General features: G+C 40.1%; 2 protein-coding genes across 6 annotated transcripts in view; both read right to left on the reverse strand.

Moving 5' to 3' along the window:
- Window positions 1-13,824, reverse strand: part of cnot6a (CCR4-NOT transcription complex, subunit 6a) — a 14,800-nt gene extending 976 nt beyond the window's left edge. The window contains exons 1-12 of the mRNA XM_034883544.1: window positions 13,588-13,824; window positions 12,272-12,393; window positions 10,401-10,587; window positions 10,086-10,171; window positions 9,884-9,988; window positions 9,629-9,697; window positions 7,509-7,666; window positions 7,089-7,243; window positions 3,759-3,913; window positions 3,267-3,500; window positions 2,621-2,823; window positions 1-2,506 (exon numbers count right to left, since the gene is read on the reverse strand). The exon at window positions 1-2,506 is cut by the window's left edge and continues 976 nt beyond it. Of these exons, the coding sequence (XP_034739435.1) occupies window positions 2,291-2,506; window positions 2,621-2,823; window positions 3,267-3,500; window positions 3,759-3,913; window positions 7,089-7,243; window positions 7,509-7,666; window positions 9,629-9,697; window positions 9,884-9,988; window positions 10,086-10,171; window positions 10,401-10,587; window positions 12,272-12,383 (1,680 nt within the window). The 5' untranslated portion in view covers window positions 12,384-12,393; window positions 13,588-13,824 and the 3' untranslated portion in view covers window positions 1-2,290. The remainder of the gene's footprint in view (window positions 2,507-2,620; window positions 2,824-3,266; window positions 3,501-3,758; window positions 3,914-7,088; window positions 7,244-7,508; window positions 7,667-9,628; window positions 9,698-9,883; window positions 9,989-10,085; window positions 10,172-10,400; window positions 10,588-12,271; window positions 12,394-13,587) is intronic.
- A 99-nt stretch (window positions 13,825-13,923) lies between these two features.
- The window catches only part of simc1 (SUMO interacting motifs containing 1), an 11,273-nt gene continuing 3,634 nt past the window's right edge, over window positions 13,924-21,562 (reverse strand). For 2 of the 5 annotated variants that reach the window (XM_034883957.1, XM_034883958.1), the window contains exons 2-10: window positions 19,652-20,968; window positions 19,212-19,459; window positions 19,011-19,080; window positions 18,645-18,805; window positions 17,040-17,132; window positions 16,783-16,914; window positions 15,990-16,146; window positions 15,607-15,691; window positions 13,924-14,481 (exon numbers count right to left, since the gene is read on the reverse strand). In XM_034883957.1, coding sequence (XP_034739848.1) covers window positions 14,270-14,481; window positions 15,607-15,691; window positions 15,990-16,146; window positions 16,783-16,914; window positions 17,040-17,132; window positions 18,645-18,805; window positions 19,011-19,080; window positions 19,212-19,459; window positions 19,652-20,968 — 2,475 coding nt within the window. In that variant the 3' untranslated portion in view covers window positions 13,924-14,269. Of the gene's footprint in view, window positions 14,482-15,606; window positions 15,692-15,989; window positions 16,147-16,782; window positions 16,915-17,039; window positions 17,133-18,644; window positions 18,806-19,010; window positions 19,081-19,211; window positions 19,460-19,651; window positions 20,969-21,562 lie in introns of those variants that run through there. The other 3 variants (XM_034883961.1, XM_034883962.1, XM_034883959.1) reach the window with 2 other exon arrangements.

Genomic DNA, 21,562 nt, shown 5'->3' on the forward strand with positions numbered 1-21,562 from the left:
GGACAGGCTTAAGGAGATTTAAAATGCATGACCAGGGAAGGAGCTATGGGCTAGATACTTTGGGGGTCTGGCCATGGAGCTGTGGTAAGGTACAAATAGGGAGCATAACAATCCAAATGGATTTAACAAAGATTAGACATCCTACTCCTTGTGTTCCTTGAAGAGAGGACAAAGGGGCGGTGGAGAAAGCATACCTGATTACTAGAGAGCTCAATGAATAGGAAGGATATACACATCATCATAACATTGTCACAGCTCATAAAAAAGGAAATCAATATTAACAAGAACCAATAAAAGGACATAAAATCCTCACAAATGTCTCAACAGTATTTAAAAATAAAAGGAGAAAAGGTTGTTCAGGCGTTCGTCAAATGTAAATAGTGCAAGACAACGACAACTGCTACAGTGAGGCACGATGTTTTCTTGTACATGTAGGATTAAAATTGGTTGTATCAGTCATACGTCACTAGTGGGAGCGTGTGAGAATTATATAGATGAACAGATGTGGAGTCACTGGTGGGTTATGACTCGTACTTGCGTGTTCTTTTATCTGAACTGATGGCAGCAGTGTGGATCAATGGCTTTGTTAATGGGCTAGAAGCAACAGGGAGAGTTTACTCAGTGTCTATTTACAATTGCAGCAATATGCCGTCAAAACAAAACAGCGGGGGGGAGGGAGGTTAAAAATAAAACAATGATACATTAATTACAGTTAATCTATAGGGAGTGCAAAGTAGTGACAGTGAACGCCTTGAACAACCTCTTCTTACGTCTTTTGTACAAGCTGGTAATATCAATTCATCTTAACATTAACTGGATAAAAATTTAGCCATAGTTTACAATACAATCTTTTTTTTTTCAAATCGGATCATAATTTACTCTAGTACAAAAAACGCCAGAAAACAGGTCTTTTGTGGTTCATATACAATCATGTAAAGACTGAGTCTAGATTTCTATTCTGTACAAACACTTGTGAAAAAACCCACTGTTTGTGTATGCAATTCATGGCTGGGGAAAGTCACTACTGGCCTCGGAGACAGTGCTACAGATCTGCCTGCAAATTACCTGTGGGTGGGTGGGTGGGTGGGTGTGGGTGGCTGTTTGTGTGTGTGTGTGTGTGTGTGTAAGCTTGCATGTGTGGAGTTGGATGGCAACTCCAGACAGTGAGAGGAATGCTGGTTTTACTCCTGTGTATTAGCCATTACTCGCTCTCTCTGCCTTAAAGCAATCAAATAAAAAAAATAAAAAAAAAGATTTGTGAAGGCCCCTCTTCACTTCGCCAGTCAACCTAAATCCAAGCCCAAAAATGGGGACCTCGTGAATTCTTATGCACAAGACTAGACTGACAACTACAAAAGCTGGGGTGAAACAGCCTGCAAACAGGATGGTAGCTGCTATCAGTTTCCCGCCATATCCTTCCTTCCCAAATTAACACTACATACAGCATTTCAGCCCATGTTAAATTGGGCAAATGTAGTTCTCAGACATCTGGTTCTTGAGGCATCTGTGGGTTTGGTAGCAAATGCACCAGGGCCAGAGGTGTAGACTATCTTGTAGCACCACAGGAGGCCAAGATCCAAACAAAAGGCCTCAGCACCACAGAGTGACAGCAGGAAATCTAACATACGAGCTGCATTACACCCATCTCCAGGGACGCTCAACTACTAGCGAAACGCTGCTCTAATCCAACAACACCTGACTCAAATGCATGCATCCAAGAAAGACTGAGAAAGTAAGCTGGCTACAGAGGCGAACAAGCACAAGCCAATGATGGACATCTGAGATTGACAAGTCTGCTGTCTTTGCTGGTTTCAGATTTATACAGGACAGACAGGCAGACCACCAGCTATGGAGCTTTTAAAAGGTGAATGTCGTCCCCTCAGCCATTTCTCAGTTTCTCCTTTTTCTAAAACCAAACCAAACAGTGCACGATGTGACAGATCTAAATGAGCTAGCATCTCCTCTAGTTTGAAAGACAGAAGCAAAGTGGTTGGGTGGGTGGATTTGAGGAGGAAAGGAAGTCCAAAACACAAAATATGATACATGAACAGGACTGAATCGAGCAGTTAAAAAAAGAACAAAAAAGAAAAACGGAGAAAGAAAAATAGAATATCTATAACATTATACGAAATCCCTGTCGGCCAGACCTCACTGTACGAATATTTTACAGGTTGTGTATTTGTCTTCTTCCTCCAGTACGGTGGAGGGAAGAGCTGGTAGTGGGAGGGAGGAGGGTTTAAGATGGAGAGCTTGTGGTTGCAGCTCCCCCTGGTGGTGTGGCAAGGACTCACTACCTGCGTGCAGGCAGATGGAGCCCATTGACCTGTGGGGGCAAGTTGGGCAGGAGCAGCTCCAGCTGGCCGAAGAGGGAGAAGTGGTCGGAGGGGATGTGGGGATGCGGGCAGCCGCTGACATTGTTCTCTACAAGCCAGTGGGGGTCCAGAGGGCCCAAAATACCCAGCACGTTCAGGTGAGGCTTAGAGTAGAAAATATAGTCGATGACACCCTGAGGAGAGAAGAAGGGAGTGAACTCCTTGATATAGTGCTTATAAACAAGCAACATTCACAACAACATATATATTCAAAACAATAAAAATAGCTATGCGGGCAGTAAAGTCACCTTAAAGTCGAAGGTGTAGTTGGTGTAAGGCATCAGGCCGTTCTCATAAGCGCTCTTCAGCTTGAAGCCATGGGTGATCCTGCCGTTGGACATGCTGCTCTTGCCATTGCAGTTGAATTTGGTCAGGCTGTCGCTATAGCGAAGCTCCTTGAAGTCCTTGTGGGTGCAGTCCACCCCACCAGTACTCAGGTACTCCACTACGCCTGAACAGAGGAGAGAGATGAGAAGTCGTCTTCATCAGAATCAACAAAGTGGAGTGGCACTTCAAAGTCCAAACAGACCCAAATCCTATTAGTTCATACTGTCACTATAGGCACAGCTAAATGGTAATTTAATATCATGTGCAACAAGGTATCGGCACAGCATATTTTGGCAGTGACTTTATCCCATGCTGAAACATCACCACTGCAAAAATCTATTACTTGATCGAGTCACCTGCAGATTATCTTCTCCATTAGTCAAAAAAAATGTGAGAAAATGTCCACTACAATTCTCAAGAACCTCCAGTGTCTTCAAATTGCTTGTTTGTCCAACAAAAACTCAAAAAAAAAAAGTCATATACCGTAATATAAAAGACAAAAATATGTATTTGTTGTGCTTAATCTATGGTCAGATAAAGCACAATCCTAAAGCCCTGCTTACTTACCAGAGTCAGGCAAGGAGTTGAGGTCGGCACACAGCACCAGTGGAATGGCATTGGTCTCACCAGAGACAGAGGACAACTTGAGGCTGCGTGTGGCCTTGTCCACTATGTTCTTCACCTCTGACAGGAACATCATGGTCTGGACCAGCTTAACGTCAGAGTACTCTGGGTCCCAGTGCATGTGGGCATTGGCTACCAGGAGCAGTTGCTTCTCCATGCCATGGAGTGACTTTCCAGCTGAAGGGGAAAGTAAGCATGGCAAAGTGATACAAAGAAGAATTACGAATAATGAATTTCAGTGCTATAAGAAGTTATTTATATACAATGGGAATCTGACATCTTCTATGGTCCTTTTTACTTTTTAAGTTATCAGCTACTAGGGATCTCAATGAGTGTCAGACAAAATTCAATTAAGGATTAGCAGGACTGCTCTTGTATTCTGATCTTATTTTATAATAAATAAGGCCCAAAGATCAGAATATAGTGTCTACTCACATGAGGCCTCCATCATCTCTTTGCGAACCTCAAGCAGTACAGCTACCCCAATGTTGTCCTTGGTCATTACCCTGTTCAGCATAGCTTCCGAGCCCTCGGAGTTAGCCATGGCCAGCTGGTTGAACTCCACTGTGTGCTTCTGCACTGCACTGAACCTAGAAATAAACAGAAGGGGAGGAGAGAGGGCTTAACATACGTTTTGTGGAAATGACGGGATTAAATGAAGTGCACAATTTAGGATGTGCTGCAACTTGATGTCTGGCTTAGAAGCCTTTGCATAGCAAATCAAAACAAATCTACTAAATGGCGCAACCTTCAGTATAAAAATTACTATAGGTGTGCCAAGTGAACTCATGGAGCCTCCGGTGTGACACACACCCAGGTCAGATAAACCCGCGGTGGGCCAGCCTCGGGTGAGGGTGTATTAAATAATTAACCAACATGATTCTCCCAACGCACTGAGGTCACTCACCAGACTGACTCACATTTGGTCAAACTTAACGCATCTCAACGGATGTAAATGGATGGAATTAAGCCTGACATCCTTTGTGTGATTTCATGTTGTTCACGGAGAATGAGAACTCTGAAATGAGAATAGGGAAACACTACCGAACCCAGCCAAGTAGATCCAACACAGTTGCGGTCTGTGTCACTGCAACGTGTAGTTACATTTCTGGGGAGGTGCACAACAAGCTATGGCGTTGGGTCAGTATCTACTAGAGGTTTGATGAGATATTGACACACACACACACAGAGTTATTTTTTTACTATTTAAAACAATCATTCATTCAGCTGCGTTTCTTTTCCTTGGTCTCCATCTCTGTCTCTGTCTCTCACGTGCACACACACACATCCGTGCACACAGTGTCAGACAGAGTTACCAGCGGAAACACTGGTACAAATGCAGGTTTGCCTGCTTAATACAGCTGTGTTAATTATATATATATATATATATATAATTAAAACTGTAGACAAATGTCAGAAGTGTGGACCGGCGCCACCGTGTGGCGGGGCTGCGCGGAAAGTAAGAGGAGAGATCCAACACAGCATGGCATTACAGAAGAAATGGGTTACGTAACGCAAAACTAAACCGTATCGATACAAGCAACATTGCAGTGGATGCGAGGACATTAGGTGCACTGGTGCGTACTAGAGGAAAAATATTAGTTGCGCCTTAGAGCCCAGTGAGCTAACAGACACCAACTATTACTGGTCACTGCTGTTATGTAATGCTACGTGCATTAAGCCTGCACGATATTGGAAAAATGTGAAATTGCAATACTTTTTTCCCCTTGTGATATATATATATATTGCAATATGAAAAGAGAAAAAGTATTTTTTTTTTTTTTTAAAGAGAACATAAATAGCTCTATTTAGAAAAATTAAATCACCATAACTACTGCGGTGATTTTGTAGGAGTGCATCTACAGAAGAAAAAGAACTAAAAAAGGATATTTTCTAATGTGTACCATTTTTTTGTTGAACTTTAATGCTTTAATAACACCAAAGCAAGTAAGCTGCAACTAACGTTACTCTTCTGAAGTGACTTTGGAGAGGGGAAATTATATTAAATAATTTTTAAATTACCATTGTATTTATATAATAATCAATCCAGGCTAACGTGAATGACAGTGATAGCATGTTGCTTCTTCTAAATGTCGGGTTGGGCTTGAACAGCAGGGCCAGCTCGTTCGTTTGATACATTTATCAGACCTGCATGTCATGCGCATTAGCAACACACTGTGTATCCAAGAGCAATTAAATCAGTGGAAATGACGTTAGATCAGGCAGAGTTTTGTAGTAGATTAGTGGTATGTTTCCAGCGTCGCGGCTCTGAAATGTAACAGTTGGGACAGACTGATTCCTTGTTTCTTCAGGATAACTATATTAGCTTTAGCCTTGCTGGTAGCTGATTTCTGCTAGTTTCTTTAGGCTAACTATATTAGCTTTAGCCTGGCTGGTAGCAGCTTTCTGCGGGGGAAAATGGCCCGGAGACATTTTGTTGCATTAAACAATTATTTTCATCAAACAAAACCCAGACTGCTGTAGCTTCACTGACTACCCATCAAAACTATGTGCATCACTGTCAGCAGCAGCTGCTGCCTACGGTACTTTTCTACACACAGAGAGCCTCACTTCCCAACAATAAAACCCATCGGACTAACATCACATACACACGTTGCCCACATGGCTACCTGTCTTAAAGGGGAAGGGATGGATACTAATAATCATTTAAAAAGGAGAACGGTGAAAGTTTACTTTTCTGTCAAGCAGCAAAAAAAAAGAAATAAAAAAAGAGCGTCAACATCGCAACGTCCTGCAATGTGACTATAGCACATTGCAATGTCGATGCTTACACACACACACACACACACTATCGTTAAGCCCTTACGTACGTCTGAACAATGAGCAAGCAAACTATTGACTTGTTCTACCGACATGGGGCTAGTGCCAAAGTCTACAGTGTCACAGTTGGATGATGATTCAGAGTCAGATGTTTGTGTGGCAAAAATGCCCGAACCCATCATTTTCAGGAAGACTGGCTGCAAGAATTCAGCTGGTTGAGGTACTGTAAAAAGCAATGCCACAGACTGTTGCTTTTAGAAGACAAGAGGCTAGATCAGAGCGCAGATGAGGCAGAGATATGGAAATTTAACATGGCCTACTTCGTTTACAAGGAAGTAGTATTGTTTAACCGTTTAATGGCCGAAAGGTTACAAAGCACCTATTTTTTAAATTCTGAATGTACGGTATATTTTTTTTAAATATATTGGTACCGTCATGACAGCAATTGTCAGTTTACCTTGTATGTTGCATCTTCAAAAGCGCACAATAAAATGTGACACTGAATTTTAAACAGCACATTGTAATTTCTGTATACAGAGAAAATTATTAGAAATGTGAATATTTGGTTAGAATGTTGATTTACGCTGGATGCCGTAAAAACGTTGGTCTGGAGCCCTGTAGTCTTTGAGACCCTAGAGGCTCCATTAGTCCGTTTATAAACAAACATTACGCTAATCACATGGTCACATAAGATATGACATACACATCTTCTATATTGCAGTGGCATCAACAACAGCAGCTGAAAGCTTTGCTAGGCACAATAACGCTATTTTAAATCAGTCAGGCAACAATATGAGCATTCCTGAGCCTGTCCTCAAACATCAACGATATTGAACATCAAGTAGGTTTGGAATGTTTTAGAGGGACAAGTCAGAGAGTCATATATACAAAATATAAAAATGGATGTTAGCTGTTAGGACTAAACAAATGTTTCCTTTGAGGACTACTACAAATAGCACAACTACAAAAATTGTAGGTACATACTTTTCCGTCCTGTAGAAAACTGCACAACCGTCCACATGTTTACGGTCCGACTCGGACATGGTCCTGGCTCGTGACTTTGGACTGAAGAAACCGTCGTATCCCTGCTCCTTCAACTCAGGCAAGAAAAAATTGTAGTACTGCTCCGTCTCAACTTCCTGTAAATCAACAATAAATATGTCAGGACGGACAACAAGAAAGACTGACAATCCATGCAAGTATAACCAACACCCCCATATTAATATAATTCAAACTAGTAACTCAAGTGTTGCAATTAAGGTGTTTAAAATCGACTTCATGTGCAGCCAAAAATGATATCAAAACATACATTTGCTATTGTTAAATTTGCACTAACATGCAAAATAAACATTAAGTTAATTTCTGTGAAAAAAAACTAAACATACTTTGACGTCCATCTCTCACCTGCAAACTGATGATGTCTGCGTTGCAGCCCATTATCTCCTGCATGATGGATTTCTTCCTGTACTCCCAGTTTAGAGCCCAAGAAGGGCAATAGCCATATAGCTGTCGTGTGGCATATTTATCACACAGCACATTGTAGCACATAACAGAGAACAGGGCTGAGGAAGAAATGGAAAAAATGGAATTACTTAGAAATGTTAAAGAAGGGGATTCTTTTTGTAAGGAGGGTAAGGGAGATTTACACAATTGTTTAACTACTGGCCTTAAAATAGTCCACACATACTATTATAATCTGGATATAATATAACAATGGAGACAACTGTGCCCACTCTGACGTTACAAGCCCAAATCACTGTTTTCACAAGCTACAATCGGAGCTTCTAAAAAATCTTTACCCTGGCGATAGTTTTCCAGAAGGTTCAGTTCCAGTGACCCGATACTGCGTTTGCAAATTAACAGCCTAACCGTATTTGGAAAAATCTGCAATTTTGATAATACCTGCTTTTGTGTGGGCCTTTGACGACCAAAAGAAAATCTAGCTCTGTGCTATACTCTTTTTGCTGTCCATACATGGAAAACAGTAATTTTAAGCAGAAATTTGCAAACAGAATAAACACTATATTGTTCGGTCCTGTAACATATCCAAATAGGTTTTCTGTATGTTTTTACCATTTACACAACAAAAGATGTATAGAATAGGGATGTTGCGAAAACCAGCAAAATTCTGAAAACCTGACGCTAACGTATGCTAGCTTTGTTGTATTGTACTTTTGGTGGTATTAGTACCTTCTACTAGATCTTTGGTATCGTGAAATCCCTAGTATAGGTCTAGGACGTTGCAATGTTGACGATTATCCTTTTTTGCTGTTTGATACTGTAGAAAAGTAAACCTTCACCGTTCTCATTTTACATGACTTTTCCCCTTTAAGACAGTTAGCCATGTGGGCAACGTGTGTATGTGACGTAAGTCCGACGGGGGTTATTGTTTTGGGAAGTGAGGCTCTCCGTGTAGAGAAAAGTTCCGTGGGCAGTGGCTGCCACCGACAGTGATGGCCATAGTTTTGATAGGTAGTCAGTGAAGCTACAGCAGTCAGTGTTTTATGTTTGCTGCAAATACAAACTAAACCACCTGATTAATGCAAGAAATCCTGCAGGAAGCTGCTACCAGCCGGGCTATAACTTATATCGTTAGCCTAAAGAAACAAGGCGTCCGTCCGTCTCAACTAACGCGGTTTGGAGCCGCAACACCTGAAACGTAACACTAATCTACTACAGAAGTCTGTGTTTGATCTAACATCATTTACGCTGATTTAATTGTTCTTGGATACACATTTTGTTGCTACTGCGCGTGACATACAGGTCTGATCAATTTATCAAACAAGCTGGCCCCGCTGATTAACCAGAACTTGAAATTGAGAGGAAGCAGCATGCAGTCGTTGTCATACACTTCAGCCTGAATTTATTATTAATATAATAGTGTCACCCTAGTCAAGTAGCGTATTTCTACCTAATTTCCCTCTCCAATATCACTTCAGGAGAGTAGTCACAGTGCTTACTTGGGTGTTTGTAAAGCATTAAAATGTATCATAGTTCATCTACTATTTAGATGCACTCCCCTACAAAATCACAGCTGTAGTCGAGAATGATTTATTATTTCAAAATAGAGATATGTCATATTTTAAAAATTACTCTTTTGTCATATAGGAATATACACTCATCTATAGGATTATTAGGGACACCATACTAATACTGTGTTTGACCACACACACACACACACACACACACACACACACACACACACACACACACACACACTACTTAGATTCAACCAAGGAAATGTGCATATACTACTTTGCAAGTGTCAGAAGTGTTTGTTTTGGTTCAGCACAGCAGTACTTTTCACACAAAAAAAATCTTGATCCTTACTACTCTAACAAATTGATGTAAGTAGCATTTTTGTTGTTTGTTCACCTTGTTCCTCTTAGCAAATGAACAAATAAATGTAGTTAACAGTTATGGACAAACGCCGGATTAATATTTAACAATCAGCTGTTTATAAATAAGATTGCGATATCTATGTGCATCTGTTCAAAATCAAGTTCCATGTATGTTGTCCTTACCTGAGGCCCGTGTTCGGTCTGGTTCTTGGAGTGAGATCCACGACCGTGCTGGAGGCTGCTCTGTTGGTACTGAGCAGAGGGGGAAAAATGTTAAATATGGGTATTTAATTCAACAAAGTTAAGGGCACATAAGCTGTTGCTTTCATAATGTCCTCATCTATATCTACTGTTATAGTATCAGATCTTTTGGGTAAAAAAAAATATATAAAAAAATATTCTTTTCTGGCCTAAAAACTGCGAGAGGCGGGGACTCACTGCGCTTGATAGCCCCTGCCAGATTGTCTAATAAGTAGTTGAGCAGTCTCCGCGTGCCATCAGGTTCCTGGTAGAGGCTCATAATTTCTTGTGCAAGTGGGTTTCCTGGTGAAGGAAAAGCAAAGTGGGCTGAATCATCGCTAAGAGAACAGTGGGATTTCAAGGCTAGAATGGCTACAAAAAACATTGATACGCCACTCACCTTTCAACCCCAGTGTTTGTAACTGAAACAGTTTCCCCAATTCAAATGGCAGAACCCGCAACTGGTTGTTATTTAAAAGCAGTTCCCTGTGGAGGACATATTGGAATTTGATCATTAGAAACCAGCCCTCTTAAGTAACGACCATTTTTATTAGAGTTGAAAAACATAACTCATCTATGCCATACTTGCCAACTTCAGATTGATAGTTAATTGGCTAATAGATATAGATATGTGATTCAAGATCAACCCTGTGACAGCTACTCCTTTCCATCGTGCCCGAATTTAGGGGTAAACGTATAGCCTGAAATCACTCACCTGAGAGAGACCATGTTGCCGAGCTCTGCCGGCAGGGTCCTGATCTTATTGGATGAGAGATCCAGGTACACTAGGTTGTGTAGTTTGGCAATGTCTGGCGGGATGCGTGACAATGAGTTGTCACTGATGTGCAGGGCAGTGAGGTGGGTGAGAGACCACAGGGCTGTGCTGAGACTCCTTACTCGGCCTGCAGTTGGAAAAGGACAAACGGGAGAATTAAGTTCCACTATCCATCTATTACTCCCCTCACACCATGGAAAAAATTGAATAAAGTTCCCATTTGTGAAAATGGGACAAAGTGGGTTGAGTGATTTTACAAAGAAAATGATGTTTGAGCATAATTGTAGGGCCTCATTCATTTCCCCAACTACAAACAAAATCATATTAAGACATGTTGCATTTCCAGGTGAAATAATTTTACAGTGACCTATTTATAAACAAAACTTAACTAGAGCTGTACTAATTAGTCCATTAATCAATTAGTTAAACAGAAAATTTACTAGCAACAACTTTAATAATCCTAACTTAGATATTTAAAGAAAAATGCCAAAGACTTACTGATCCAGGCTTCTGTTCTGGTTAAAATGTGGATATATGTTGATCGATTGCTCATTAATTGATAAAAGAAAAGAATCTTTAGCCGCAGCCTTTTATAGAATCAACATGGGCAGAGGTACATTGGTGGTAGAGGATGGATACCCGACCCGAGCCGACGGAACCCGACGGGCCGGGCCGGGTTCGAACAGATTTTTAGAAAGGATGCTTTGGTTCGGGTCGGGCTCGGTCACATCAGCGCGATAAGGCATTGAACATTTTTTTGTGTAAACTCATTCTTTTTTCCTGTTTATAACTTTTGGGTTTTTATTTCTATTGGTTTTCTTTTTTTGCTTGCTTATTTACTGTTTGGGTCTTACTGTATTTTACAAATTTTTATCATGTGAAGCACTTTGCTACTTTGTCTTTAAAAGGTACTATATATCAAGTAAACCTATTATATTACATTCTCAGCAGCGGCAGCATCGCATTAAACTAAACATGTACAGTATATGTGTGAGTGAATGCTGAATTACCGCATCTCTTATTGGGGCGGCTTATCAATACAGGTTAAGCAAGGTATTTATTTTACTCAGATTTACTGACATAATCCCCCACATATGATGTTAATAAAAGCGGGCTTTCCACACAAACAAACGTACATGTGTCATTAGTATGAGAAACAAATGCGATTTTAACTGTGTCGGGCTAGGGTCGGGCTCGGACATAAATATCTTAATGCCCGTCGGGCTCGGGTCGGGTTCGGTTACTGCTCTGTCGGACGCGGGCCGGGCTCGGACAGAAAAATCCGGCCCGATCCGCACTCTAATTGGTGGACCCACATCTTATTGGAACAGTAATGATACAGAAGACTTTGACTTATCTTAGTAGGAAAAGCAATGTAAAAAATGATATCTCAATTTCATTTAGCTGGCAGACTAATTGGTAGTTTTGGGTGTTGTCATTTTCTTCAGTCTCTTGCCCAACAGGTGAGTTAGGTATTCAACCTAATATTACTTTAAATGTTAAAATATAAAAAACATCAACACACATGTAAGATTAATGAGATGACAGTAGGCCTTGTTTGCTCCACACTGTTTAAGTGTACCGTTGTTGTATTTTCCACTATGTGAAAGTGAAAATGTCTGTTGTGAAAACGACACAATAGTGCCCAATGGTGAGACATGAAAGGTAGGTACACAAAAGCTACATGTTAATGTAGAAAAACAGTCTAATACGGTTAAGCTTAATGCCAACAATATATGTGTATGAACAGTATAAATTGCAAAACAACTACTTTACCAACAAAACTTGGAACTCCGATATAAAGCACTCACCGCTGATTTCAAGCTCAGCCCAGTATGATTTCTTCCCGTTGGCTGCTTCTTCGCTAGACATAATTGTGTACATCCGCCTGGGATCCGGCGGGTCATATTTTTCCTTGGGCATTCCTATAACACTGCAGAGATAATTTTGATTTTAAATATCATTCCTGGACAAAGTCAAACATCTTCTCGTCTCACATAGCCAGACCCATCTCCACAACGCTTGTAGCTAGCTGTATCTCTGTGTTCACGTTATCAAGTGTGAATCAATTAAGCATTTTTCTCTAGAGAATAAAGCTTGAACACTCCGAATTAGGTTGAAGGTGGTGTAAATTTAGGTAACTAGCTACGTATTAGCTCATCAAGTAATGTTAACCAAATTTGCATTGAGAATTACCATATTGGCACATGATTTTAAATGTAACGTTTACCAATCACAAAGAAAATACTTTGCCATCAAATTTTTAAAATACAATATTTAAATATCATCAAACTGATTCCTTTGGGGGCTGATATATGAGTTACCGTGTAACGTTACTTAACGTTACATAACAATCAACATTAAAATCAGCAACATAGCTAAAGCAATTGCTACATGGCACGCTTAACTTAGCAAACAGTGTTGTTAACGTTACCTGTAGCTAAAGCTTTAGCTAGCTATAGTTAACGTTAGTCAAAGAGATGAAAATGAAACTGCATTTTAAAATGAGCCCCAAAAAAATAGCTAACGTTACAACTAGCAAGCTAAGAGTAGCCTATTTTTCTCTCGTTGTTGCTAACTGATTAGCCTAGCCTAACGTCAGCTATCAAGCTGTAGCTAGCTACATAACAAACGCTAAAAAGCCAAACGCTAGCTAGCTTGCTAACTAACTAGCAAGATGCCAAAGGGATACGCGAAGTTACAGAAATGGAGCCATTAGATAGCGGACTTTAACGCTCCGTCCGAGTGAGTTAGCGGAAAAGAAGCAACATGATATTAAAATATACTGCACAATTGTGTTTACATAACAGCAAAGCACTGACTTGCGCATTAACACTAGCTAGGCCACGAAACAGCGCTTCAGTTAGCTGCCGCTAGGTAGCATCTAAAGCATTAACCACTCTCATTGGGATCCTAACAACGCTGGGTTTGCGAGCTATTTAGCTTAGCTGGAGTTAGCTTGTTAGCTAAAAGCTAACATATCCCAATTATTCGAAGCTGACCGTCTTCCTATTCAAAGAAGTCATACTTCGGAAAACGACCACAGCGCTTTTAACATATGAATAAGATTGCGGTGAAATGAGTGAATAAAAAAGTTCTGGTCGAAAATGAAGGATTCCTTTTTTACCTGCAAGAGCATACCAAATCGCGAGGACGACTGCGTGTTCTCTTTTGTTTTCTAGCTACTTCGCACCCGTTTCCGCTGCTGTATCATGGCGACAGTAGTTTTTTTTTTTTCCTCTGCCGATAACAGCGCTTGATCCTATTGGTCAGAGCGTAGACAGTCTCAACCAGCTGTTGAACCAGAGTAAATTAAACCCTTAAATGATAAGTGATGGGCCATGCGATGGATGGATACAATACCACGGTTCAATTTACTGTGCCTTAATGAATAACTATGCATAGTTAGCTAGCATAAGAAAAGTAAATGTGGCCAAAGTAATGAAGAAAACGGTTAGGTCTTTTGTTTCTTTGATTGTTTTATTTATTTCATTTTTTTAAAACACAAATAACACTGCACAGCAGTAATTACATAATCCAACATTAAAAACAGCAACAACAGAGACAAGAATACAATAAATCCCAAAGGCTTATTTCCATTGTGGTCCTCATGGAGGCCCTTTGACGGCTTAAATAATTAAGAGAAGCCAAATGTCAATATTGTTAAAGTCCACTGGACCCCACAATGGACTTTATTTTCACAAACTCAGAACTTTACCAAGTCAACTCATACAAAAATATAAATATAATTTGTAGAATGCCTTATAACTAATGCTTTCTTCATCCAAGAAAAGTTTTTTTTTCTCCATTCAACACTGACAGACATCTAGCAGATGATCCTGTAGATAAGTGAGGGACTCTTCCACATGGAGAGGTAAGGCTTGGCCGAGGTCAGCCTGGGATCTGGACAGAAATGCCTCCACTGCTTCACAAATGGCAGGCTTAGATACCTTATCATCTGGCTTGTAGACCAAGTTGGCGATTCCACCTCTTTGTTCAGAGACGGAGTTACAGAGATAGCCTGGGCATAACAGATGAAAGAAAGTAAGAGTAAACCAAAGTGGGCTGGAAAAGGTCAAGTAAAGCATGAGTTTAAGAGCTGATGGATTAACATTTCACTCAATCAAAAATTCACTCATTGTTGAAATGTTTTAATATTCAGGGACATGGTACACCGGGTATCAAATAGTTAATATAATCCACATGTTAGAGGCATATTATCCAGGAGAGATAATATCTACTGAAATTAGTGGTTAAAAGACTCACAATTATACTTTTAATTTAATGAGAATGCAAAACTATTAGGCAGGTGACTTTTTGTAAAAACACCAAAAGGACCAAGCAAGGGAATGGTAAAAATATGTCTAAAGTTTACCACTCTTTACATTTTGTTTTTACTAAAATTTGGCTTAACATAAATGCATTCATTTATTCAGTAGAATACATTTAGCAGTTATCAGAGATGAATTAACGACATAAATATACAATTGGGAATTAATGGTAAGTAGAAGGTGAAATGGAAAGACATTTGACTAGGTGGTCAGGCTAGTCCAGCTCGTTGCTTTGCCCTCTTTTTTTTCCCCCTCTGCTGAAGAAAAAATAAAATCCTATAAAACAGCTCAGTAGAATCCCATATGGCGTTGCACCCCGTATTGCCCATTCACTGGAGTCTGACATTTCCAACAGGCCCCAAGCACTGTCTGCTTCCTGGCAGCAGAACAATGAAAGCTGACCTACTCAGTAAATATGTTGGTGATCCCCTGACTCTCCTTATTTGGTTTTATTATTATTGTTATTTTATTTTTTTAATTTATTGAATAATAGGGAAGCTGATGTATTGTTGTAATAATGTAATAATAGTCTGGATTAAAGGGAGTACATTTCCAGGATAGAGCCTGACATCTTGCGCGTGGCTCATGCATAGGATGTCTGCTCTCTGTGTGTTGCCGTTCTCAAAATCACTTTGCTACAGGAAATCACAGCCTTCGAGCCAGCAAGCTACATGCTGAAAATGGCAAGTTTTCAGTTGCATTGTGCAATAAGGCAGCTTGGTTCTTTTCAGGGAATGATTGCAAAAATTTCCGAAGAATGTTTACTATCTAAGTGGAACATTTTGGGACCGATTGGCGGGATTGTAACATCTCACCTTTCATCGCTTTGTTGTAGCTGAGCAGCAACATCCAGAGAAGATGGACCAACTCCTCCCACTTCTGCCACTTTTCAGTACCATCCTGGAGAATACAGTCATGCATCAGTTGCACTGGGCGGCTGCTTGTTGTGGCAAACTTTTGAGTGTTAGAATTTCCAAAAATAAATCAAAGATACCTCCTATGTGCTTAATAAGGATATGGGGAAAAGGGGTGGTCGTCACTGTCTTTAAACTTTAATTCCACAATATTTTGTTCCTGATAACTGTATTAATACATTGTAAATCAGATATGTTAATACCACTATATCTGTAAAGAGCAAAGGCTAGCCAAAGGCTGGCAAAGGCCAAAGATGAAAACATGATGCAAGAGTGATATTCACCGAAGGGTCTGGTGCCAGAGTGCAGTTCTTCAAAAAGTGAAGCAGAAGACTGAGCGACATGGGCAGAGAGATTTTCAGTGGGCATGCATAATCTAACAGATGTTCCAACAGCTTACATCTCAGCAGCATGCTCTGCAGGCTCTCCAGTAACAACATCCTGGGTGGCAGAAACACATTAGTCATAGCTTGGAAAACTGGAGAAAAGAGGCACATTAGAATAATTCTAATTTTTGCTTTAATCATGAATTATTCAATTGATCCATTTAAAGACTATTTATAATTTGCGGAAATACCTTTGCATTTAAGAATGTCATTCCAATTTGCAAACCACATTGAAATTATTATCAAATGAATACAAAATATATTTCAATGTCATTTTTTAAATCTTTATTTTTTGAATTTAGGATTATGTCTAATACAGAACATAAAACTGAAGGCCTGCACAGACAGTTTATAGCTCTTGCTAATTTTTAACTCATCACCCTAGTTGTTTTTTTAAAAGGTTCTCTTTAATTTAAAGGCACTTAGACATGTAACATTTAGGAAAGTCTATGTTAAATATACATATCTATATACACACACACACATATATACATAGTCCATATATACATATACTGTATATATTTATATACATACAGTACATACTAATATTAAACTGCTAATTTTTATTTACAATCAATCCTTTTCTGATTCCTCCCTCCCAAATGTTTTTTTTTTTTTTTTAATTTCCCATAATGGTGATACAAATCCTGCTCATCTTGCCTCTCTCCCTCATCTAATCTCTCTGCCTCACCTGTGTGCTCGTAGAGGTATATCGCTGATGAGCATGTGGAAGAGCTCCTGGGATAGCTTGGCAGAGTTTAGAGCTGGAGAACGGTCCACCTCCAGAGCCAAGAACAGCATCCTCTGGAAGATGGACACCATTCTGCACAAGACAATGGGACAAAAACTAGAATGTGGAAAAGACAGCGCATAGTAGCGTCCCTTATTATGTATCCATGCAAATAAACAGTGTTAAAAAATAAATGTATTCCTAAATTTGTAATTCACCTAATTTGTTCATCTCTCTCTCTGGCTGCTTCTTTACTCTCTCCATGCTCTGTTGATTTTATAATGGCAGAAAAGAGCCACTTGATAACGTCCCTGGAAAACAAAAACATCAACAAGATTACTTAGAGGTGTGACCCCACGACATCTTGTAAATCCTGGACCCAAATCCAAAAGATTAAGGGTCTGGGCTTTGAATAATGAAAGTCGCCATCTTGAGAGGCGGCACCAAGCATGCATTTGAGAATCTCACTGTACGCAATTGGACAACACTACGACCAATCACAACAACACACAGGGTGAGGTATCCAGATCCCCACATGCTTAGCTCCCAGCTAACAGCGGGGCTAACTGGTAGAATAAACTGTCTTCATCTGTTTCCCCGAAGGTGACTCTGAGTTTACTTTTGCAGAGTGATAGCTGAAAAAAAAAGCTATCTGTAAAACCCATTGTTAGAATGTTAGAGAGCTCTCTCTCTCTCTCTCATCTCATATAATGGTCATAAATCAATACTTGAGTAGCTTACTTCCTTGTTTAGTGCTGCAATAAATAAAATGCAGAGGAGGAGAAAATAGCATTGGTCTTCATAAAAATCATCTATTGAGTGTTAGAGGGTAATTAACGTAATCAATGTGTGAGTAAAATACGCTTTATTTCTCTCTGTCTATCGTACAATGACAAATTCAAGTACAACACATTTGGTCTCAACCGTCTCAACTACTGCCCAAAAAACGCGACATGGAATCCACACACACACATGGAATAAGTAACAGTGTAACTGTCATGGCGTTTTTCCACAACATGGTACCTGGTCGACTCGCCTCAACTCTACTCGCCGTTTTTGTTTTTCAATTATAAACAAAGTCCCGGATACCTGCCAACAGGTCCTTTTTTAAGCATCACCTCTGTCGAGGTTCCAAGCGAGCTGAAGCAATACCAAAAGGAGATGTGAAAACCTGCTCACTACTGATTGGTTGGAGAGAATTATCACTAATCACTGTGCCATCTCTGCTAGCGACAGACGGGGTGTTCTGAAAAACAAAAACGCCATTTTTAAACAGTTTAGCCAGCTGTTTTTTTTTTTTTTGCGGCTTCCAGCTTCTTTTGAAACTAAATGTGTCTTCTCGCTGTGGCAACATCCCCATGCAGACACTCAAAAACAACACACCTTCAACGTTGCGTGTGTGTGTTGTGTCCCGCCAGTTTCCTGGGGCATCGCTATGTCTAGCGATGCCCCATGCATGAGGCAGTACTAAATCTGCAATGGAAAAAGGAGAACTGGGCAACGCGGCCGAGTCGAGCTGGTACTAGCAGTGGGTAAGCGCCTTTAGTTTTACAGGAGAGAAGCCAGTCATTTGAGTTTATAGCAAAACCTTTCAGTGCTCGGTTTTTGTCCTATTTCTTCATTAAAGTGTTCTGTAAAATAGGGTTCAAATCTGGTCTTAGTGTGTAGGAATGATCATTTCTATGAGAAGATTACATGTATTGAGACCCTGAATTAAACATGTTTAGATGTGCAGTGCACAGCATACTGAGAGCTGATTCTAATATTTTGTCTGTTTAGCATCACAAAACTACATCTTACAGTTTCATCAAAACTATATGCACCTGACATGAGGAAACTGCTGATCACACGACAATGTTGCCTTGGCAATGGAGTGGTGGAGGGTAGAGATAGAGCGCTGGGCCTGGAAGTCATCCTCCAAAGTCTTTACGACATAGTCCAAGAGCATTCGCACAACCTCACATCGATGTTTCTTTGTAGGGTCCTGAGGAAGCAAGAAGGGCACAGTGTATCAGTTTACTGAAATCACAAAAAAGACATTCAGCTGTTAACATGTCTGCCTACTAGGGCAGAGTGAGCATCCACCAATGATGATTTCAACAATGCACACATTGTGGTAAAGGATTCTTTTAAATATATAGGCACGAGTAAGCTTAGCTGATATTATTTGTAAATAAACATCATAGTACCTGATTTAACATGATCGAGGTCAACAACTCCCAGTCCCATGGAACTGTGGTTTTATCAGCCACGTGGAGTCTGCAATCAGAAAGGACAAAAACGAGAGTGACAAGATGGAAGAAAGGACGTAAAGGACGGATCAAGAACGTAAATAGGAAAAGCTACAAATAATACATTACTATTAAGGTCTATTCCTATGGTTCCCTCACCTCTGTGTCCTCATTAGTAGATTAAAAGCTTGCACACACAGGTGATAAGGACACTGCGGGTTGAGCAGAATGCCATGCAGCAGGTGGGAGGTGATATCTCTGGGGGGATAGTAACCAGGCTGTAGCAGGTCAGACAAAAGCTCCAAAGTGCCTTCTGGGTAATTCTCATCAATGGTACTGTACACCAGGCTCAGGCTCTGACGGCAAAGCATCTCTGGAGTCCCAAAATCGTCATCTTCCCCATCAAACTTAAAAAAGAAGAAAGAAATGCTATACATTCAGCCTAGCATACAATTTAGCAATAGCTCACGACAGGCTGTGTTATGTTGTGGTTATATCACAGCTAAGGGGCGCTGTTTAGCCCAACGCAAAGTGGAGTTCATGTGTAAGGAGAGCAACATAAAAATATAAATATATAGATTTGGAGAAATGTCTCTCACCAGGGCTTGAGCTGTTCCAGACATTATTTTCCTGAGTGTAACTGGGCACACAAATTGCCTGTCCTCCCTACTGGCCGCCCTGAAGTCTATATCAAATCTGCTCTCTTTGTTGTCTTCGTCTCCATCACTCCCCTCTTGCCAGAGAAAAGACACTGGGCTGTCAACGCCCAGCTCACCTCCGTCTGTCCCGGCCCCAGATTTGTCATCCATGCTCTCAGTTGACAAAGGAGGTTCACTAGGGAAAAAGAAAAACTCAGAGTTGTTTGACGGCTCATGAGCCTTAACCACCTCCAATTGCCATTTAGATGTACTCTCCGCTAGTGTATGCTCAGAAGTGGGTGTTGTGTTGACTTGGTGGGACATAGAGTCTAGGCCAAAAGTCTCAGAAGGGTTTGGTCCAGTGGTAGGAGAGTAGGAAAACGAGTGATCAGAGACAACTGCCTTGTCCAATTCCAGTTGTTCAAGTTTGGAGCAGATGACTTCTTTATGTAAAGAACCCTGTGCTTCAACTTGAGATGAAGAAGGTGACGTTGGAGAGGGCCTGAGCGTGGATAAGCAAAAGTCATCTCTCTCTTCTTCACAAGTGATGTGCGTCTTTGAGGTTGCAACAGAGACCTCTTTATCTGAGAAAGGAGAGTCCGGCGGGCTCCTTAGATGCGGAGATATTTTAGCATTTAACTGTGCGTTTGTAAATTCATTACTGTTCTCTTGTTCTTCCTGTCTAACAGAAGATTCAACCACCTTAGGAGAAGACTCATCCAGTGGGTGATCCATGTGAGGACCATTTGCCGTGGTAGTTCTACTCAAATTACTAATGCATTGTGGTGCTTCACTGTTACTGTCTGGTTGACTAGAGTGCAGCGACATTTGTGTACCATCTTTGTTTAAATAGACAAAACACCTTGACTTCTTCAGTTCTGCGCAATGACTGTCAAGAAAAGGCAATCGTCTTAATTTTACAATTGCTGCAGGAAGACGTGCTTTAACCTTCTCCTTTTGGTGTTGTGTTTGAGAATCCAAACGTCTCTGCTTTAGCTTTGAATTACCACAGTCCTGCTGTAGTGCAACATCAGTTGGGTCTCTTGAAGAGCTTTTCTGTGACTTTAAATCTTGTTTGTTTGAAGTTGGATTGTTATTTGTTGTTTGTGCTTGTTTCACTTGAGAGTAATTTGGTGGCAAATTCTCTGTTTCCTGATTTGTCCCATTTTCTATCTTGGTCTCAGTCAAGTCAACCAATGTCAAGACACTGGAATTTTGTCTTTTGCAATTCTTCAGCCCTGGAAGAGTCCATCTAGGGTTTGTGAGGTCAATATAAAGCTAAAAAAGAGAAAAAATAAACAGAACATATCAATATGTCAGAGGTTGCTTACATAATTACAGAGAAGAGTGGTATTTGATTAGATTATATTAGATTCAACTTTATTGTCATTACACAGGTACAAGGCAACGAAATGCAGTTTAGGTCTAACCAGAAGTGCAATAGCAGTAAGTGCAGGATATACAATGGTTCAATAAGTGGAGGACATGGAAAAGTACTGAATAAATATAGACATGAACACTATTATAAACAGAATTTTACGGATAGATTTGTGCTATGAATATAACATATAGATAACTAGAATTGTGAACAAGATTAACAGCTGGATATATACTTAACATAATATACAGGTGGATATTACTATAAATAGAATTTCTACAGATATGTACAATGAACACAATATAAAGATGGTTGTTACTATAACAGAGTTTACAGGTGAATATGTACTATGAATATATATACACAGATGGCTATTACTATAAACAGAATTTTTACATATATATATATATATATATATTAGGGTGCATCAAAAAACACAATTCTTGAATTCTGATATGGCTGGGTGCTAAAAGTGTTCCAATACATGTAGAAAC

This window comes from Etheostoma cragini, chromosome 10 (assembly GCF_013103735.1).
Source record: "Etheostoma cragini isolate CJK2018 chromosome 10, CSU_Ecrag_1.0, whole genome shotgun sequence".
Taxonomy (NCBI): domain Eukaryota; kingdom Metazoa; phylum Chordata; class Actinopteri; order Perciformes; family Percidae; genus Etheostoma; species Etheostoma cragini.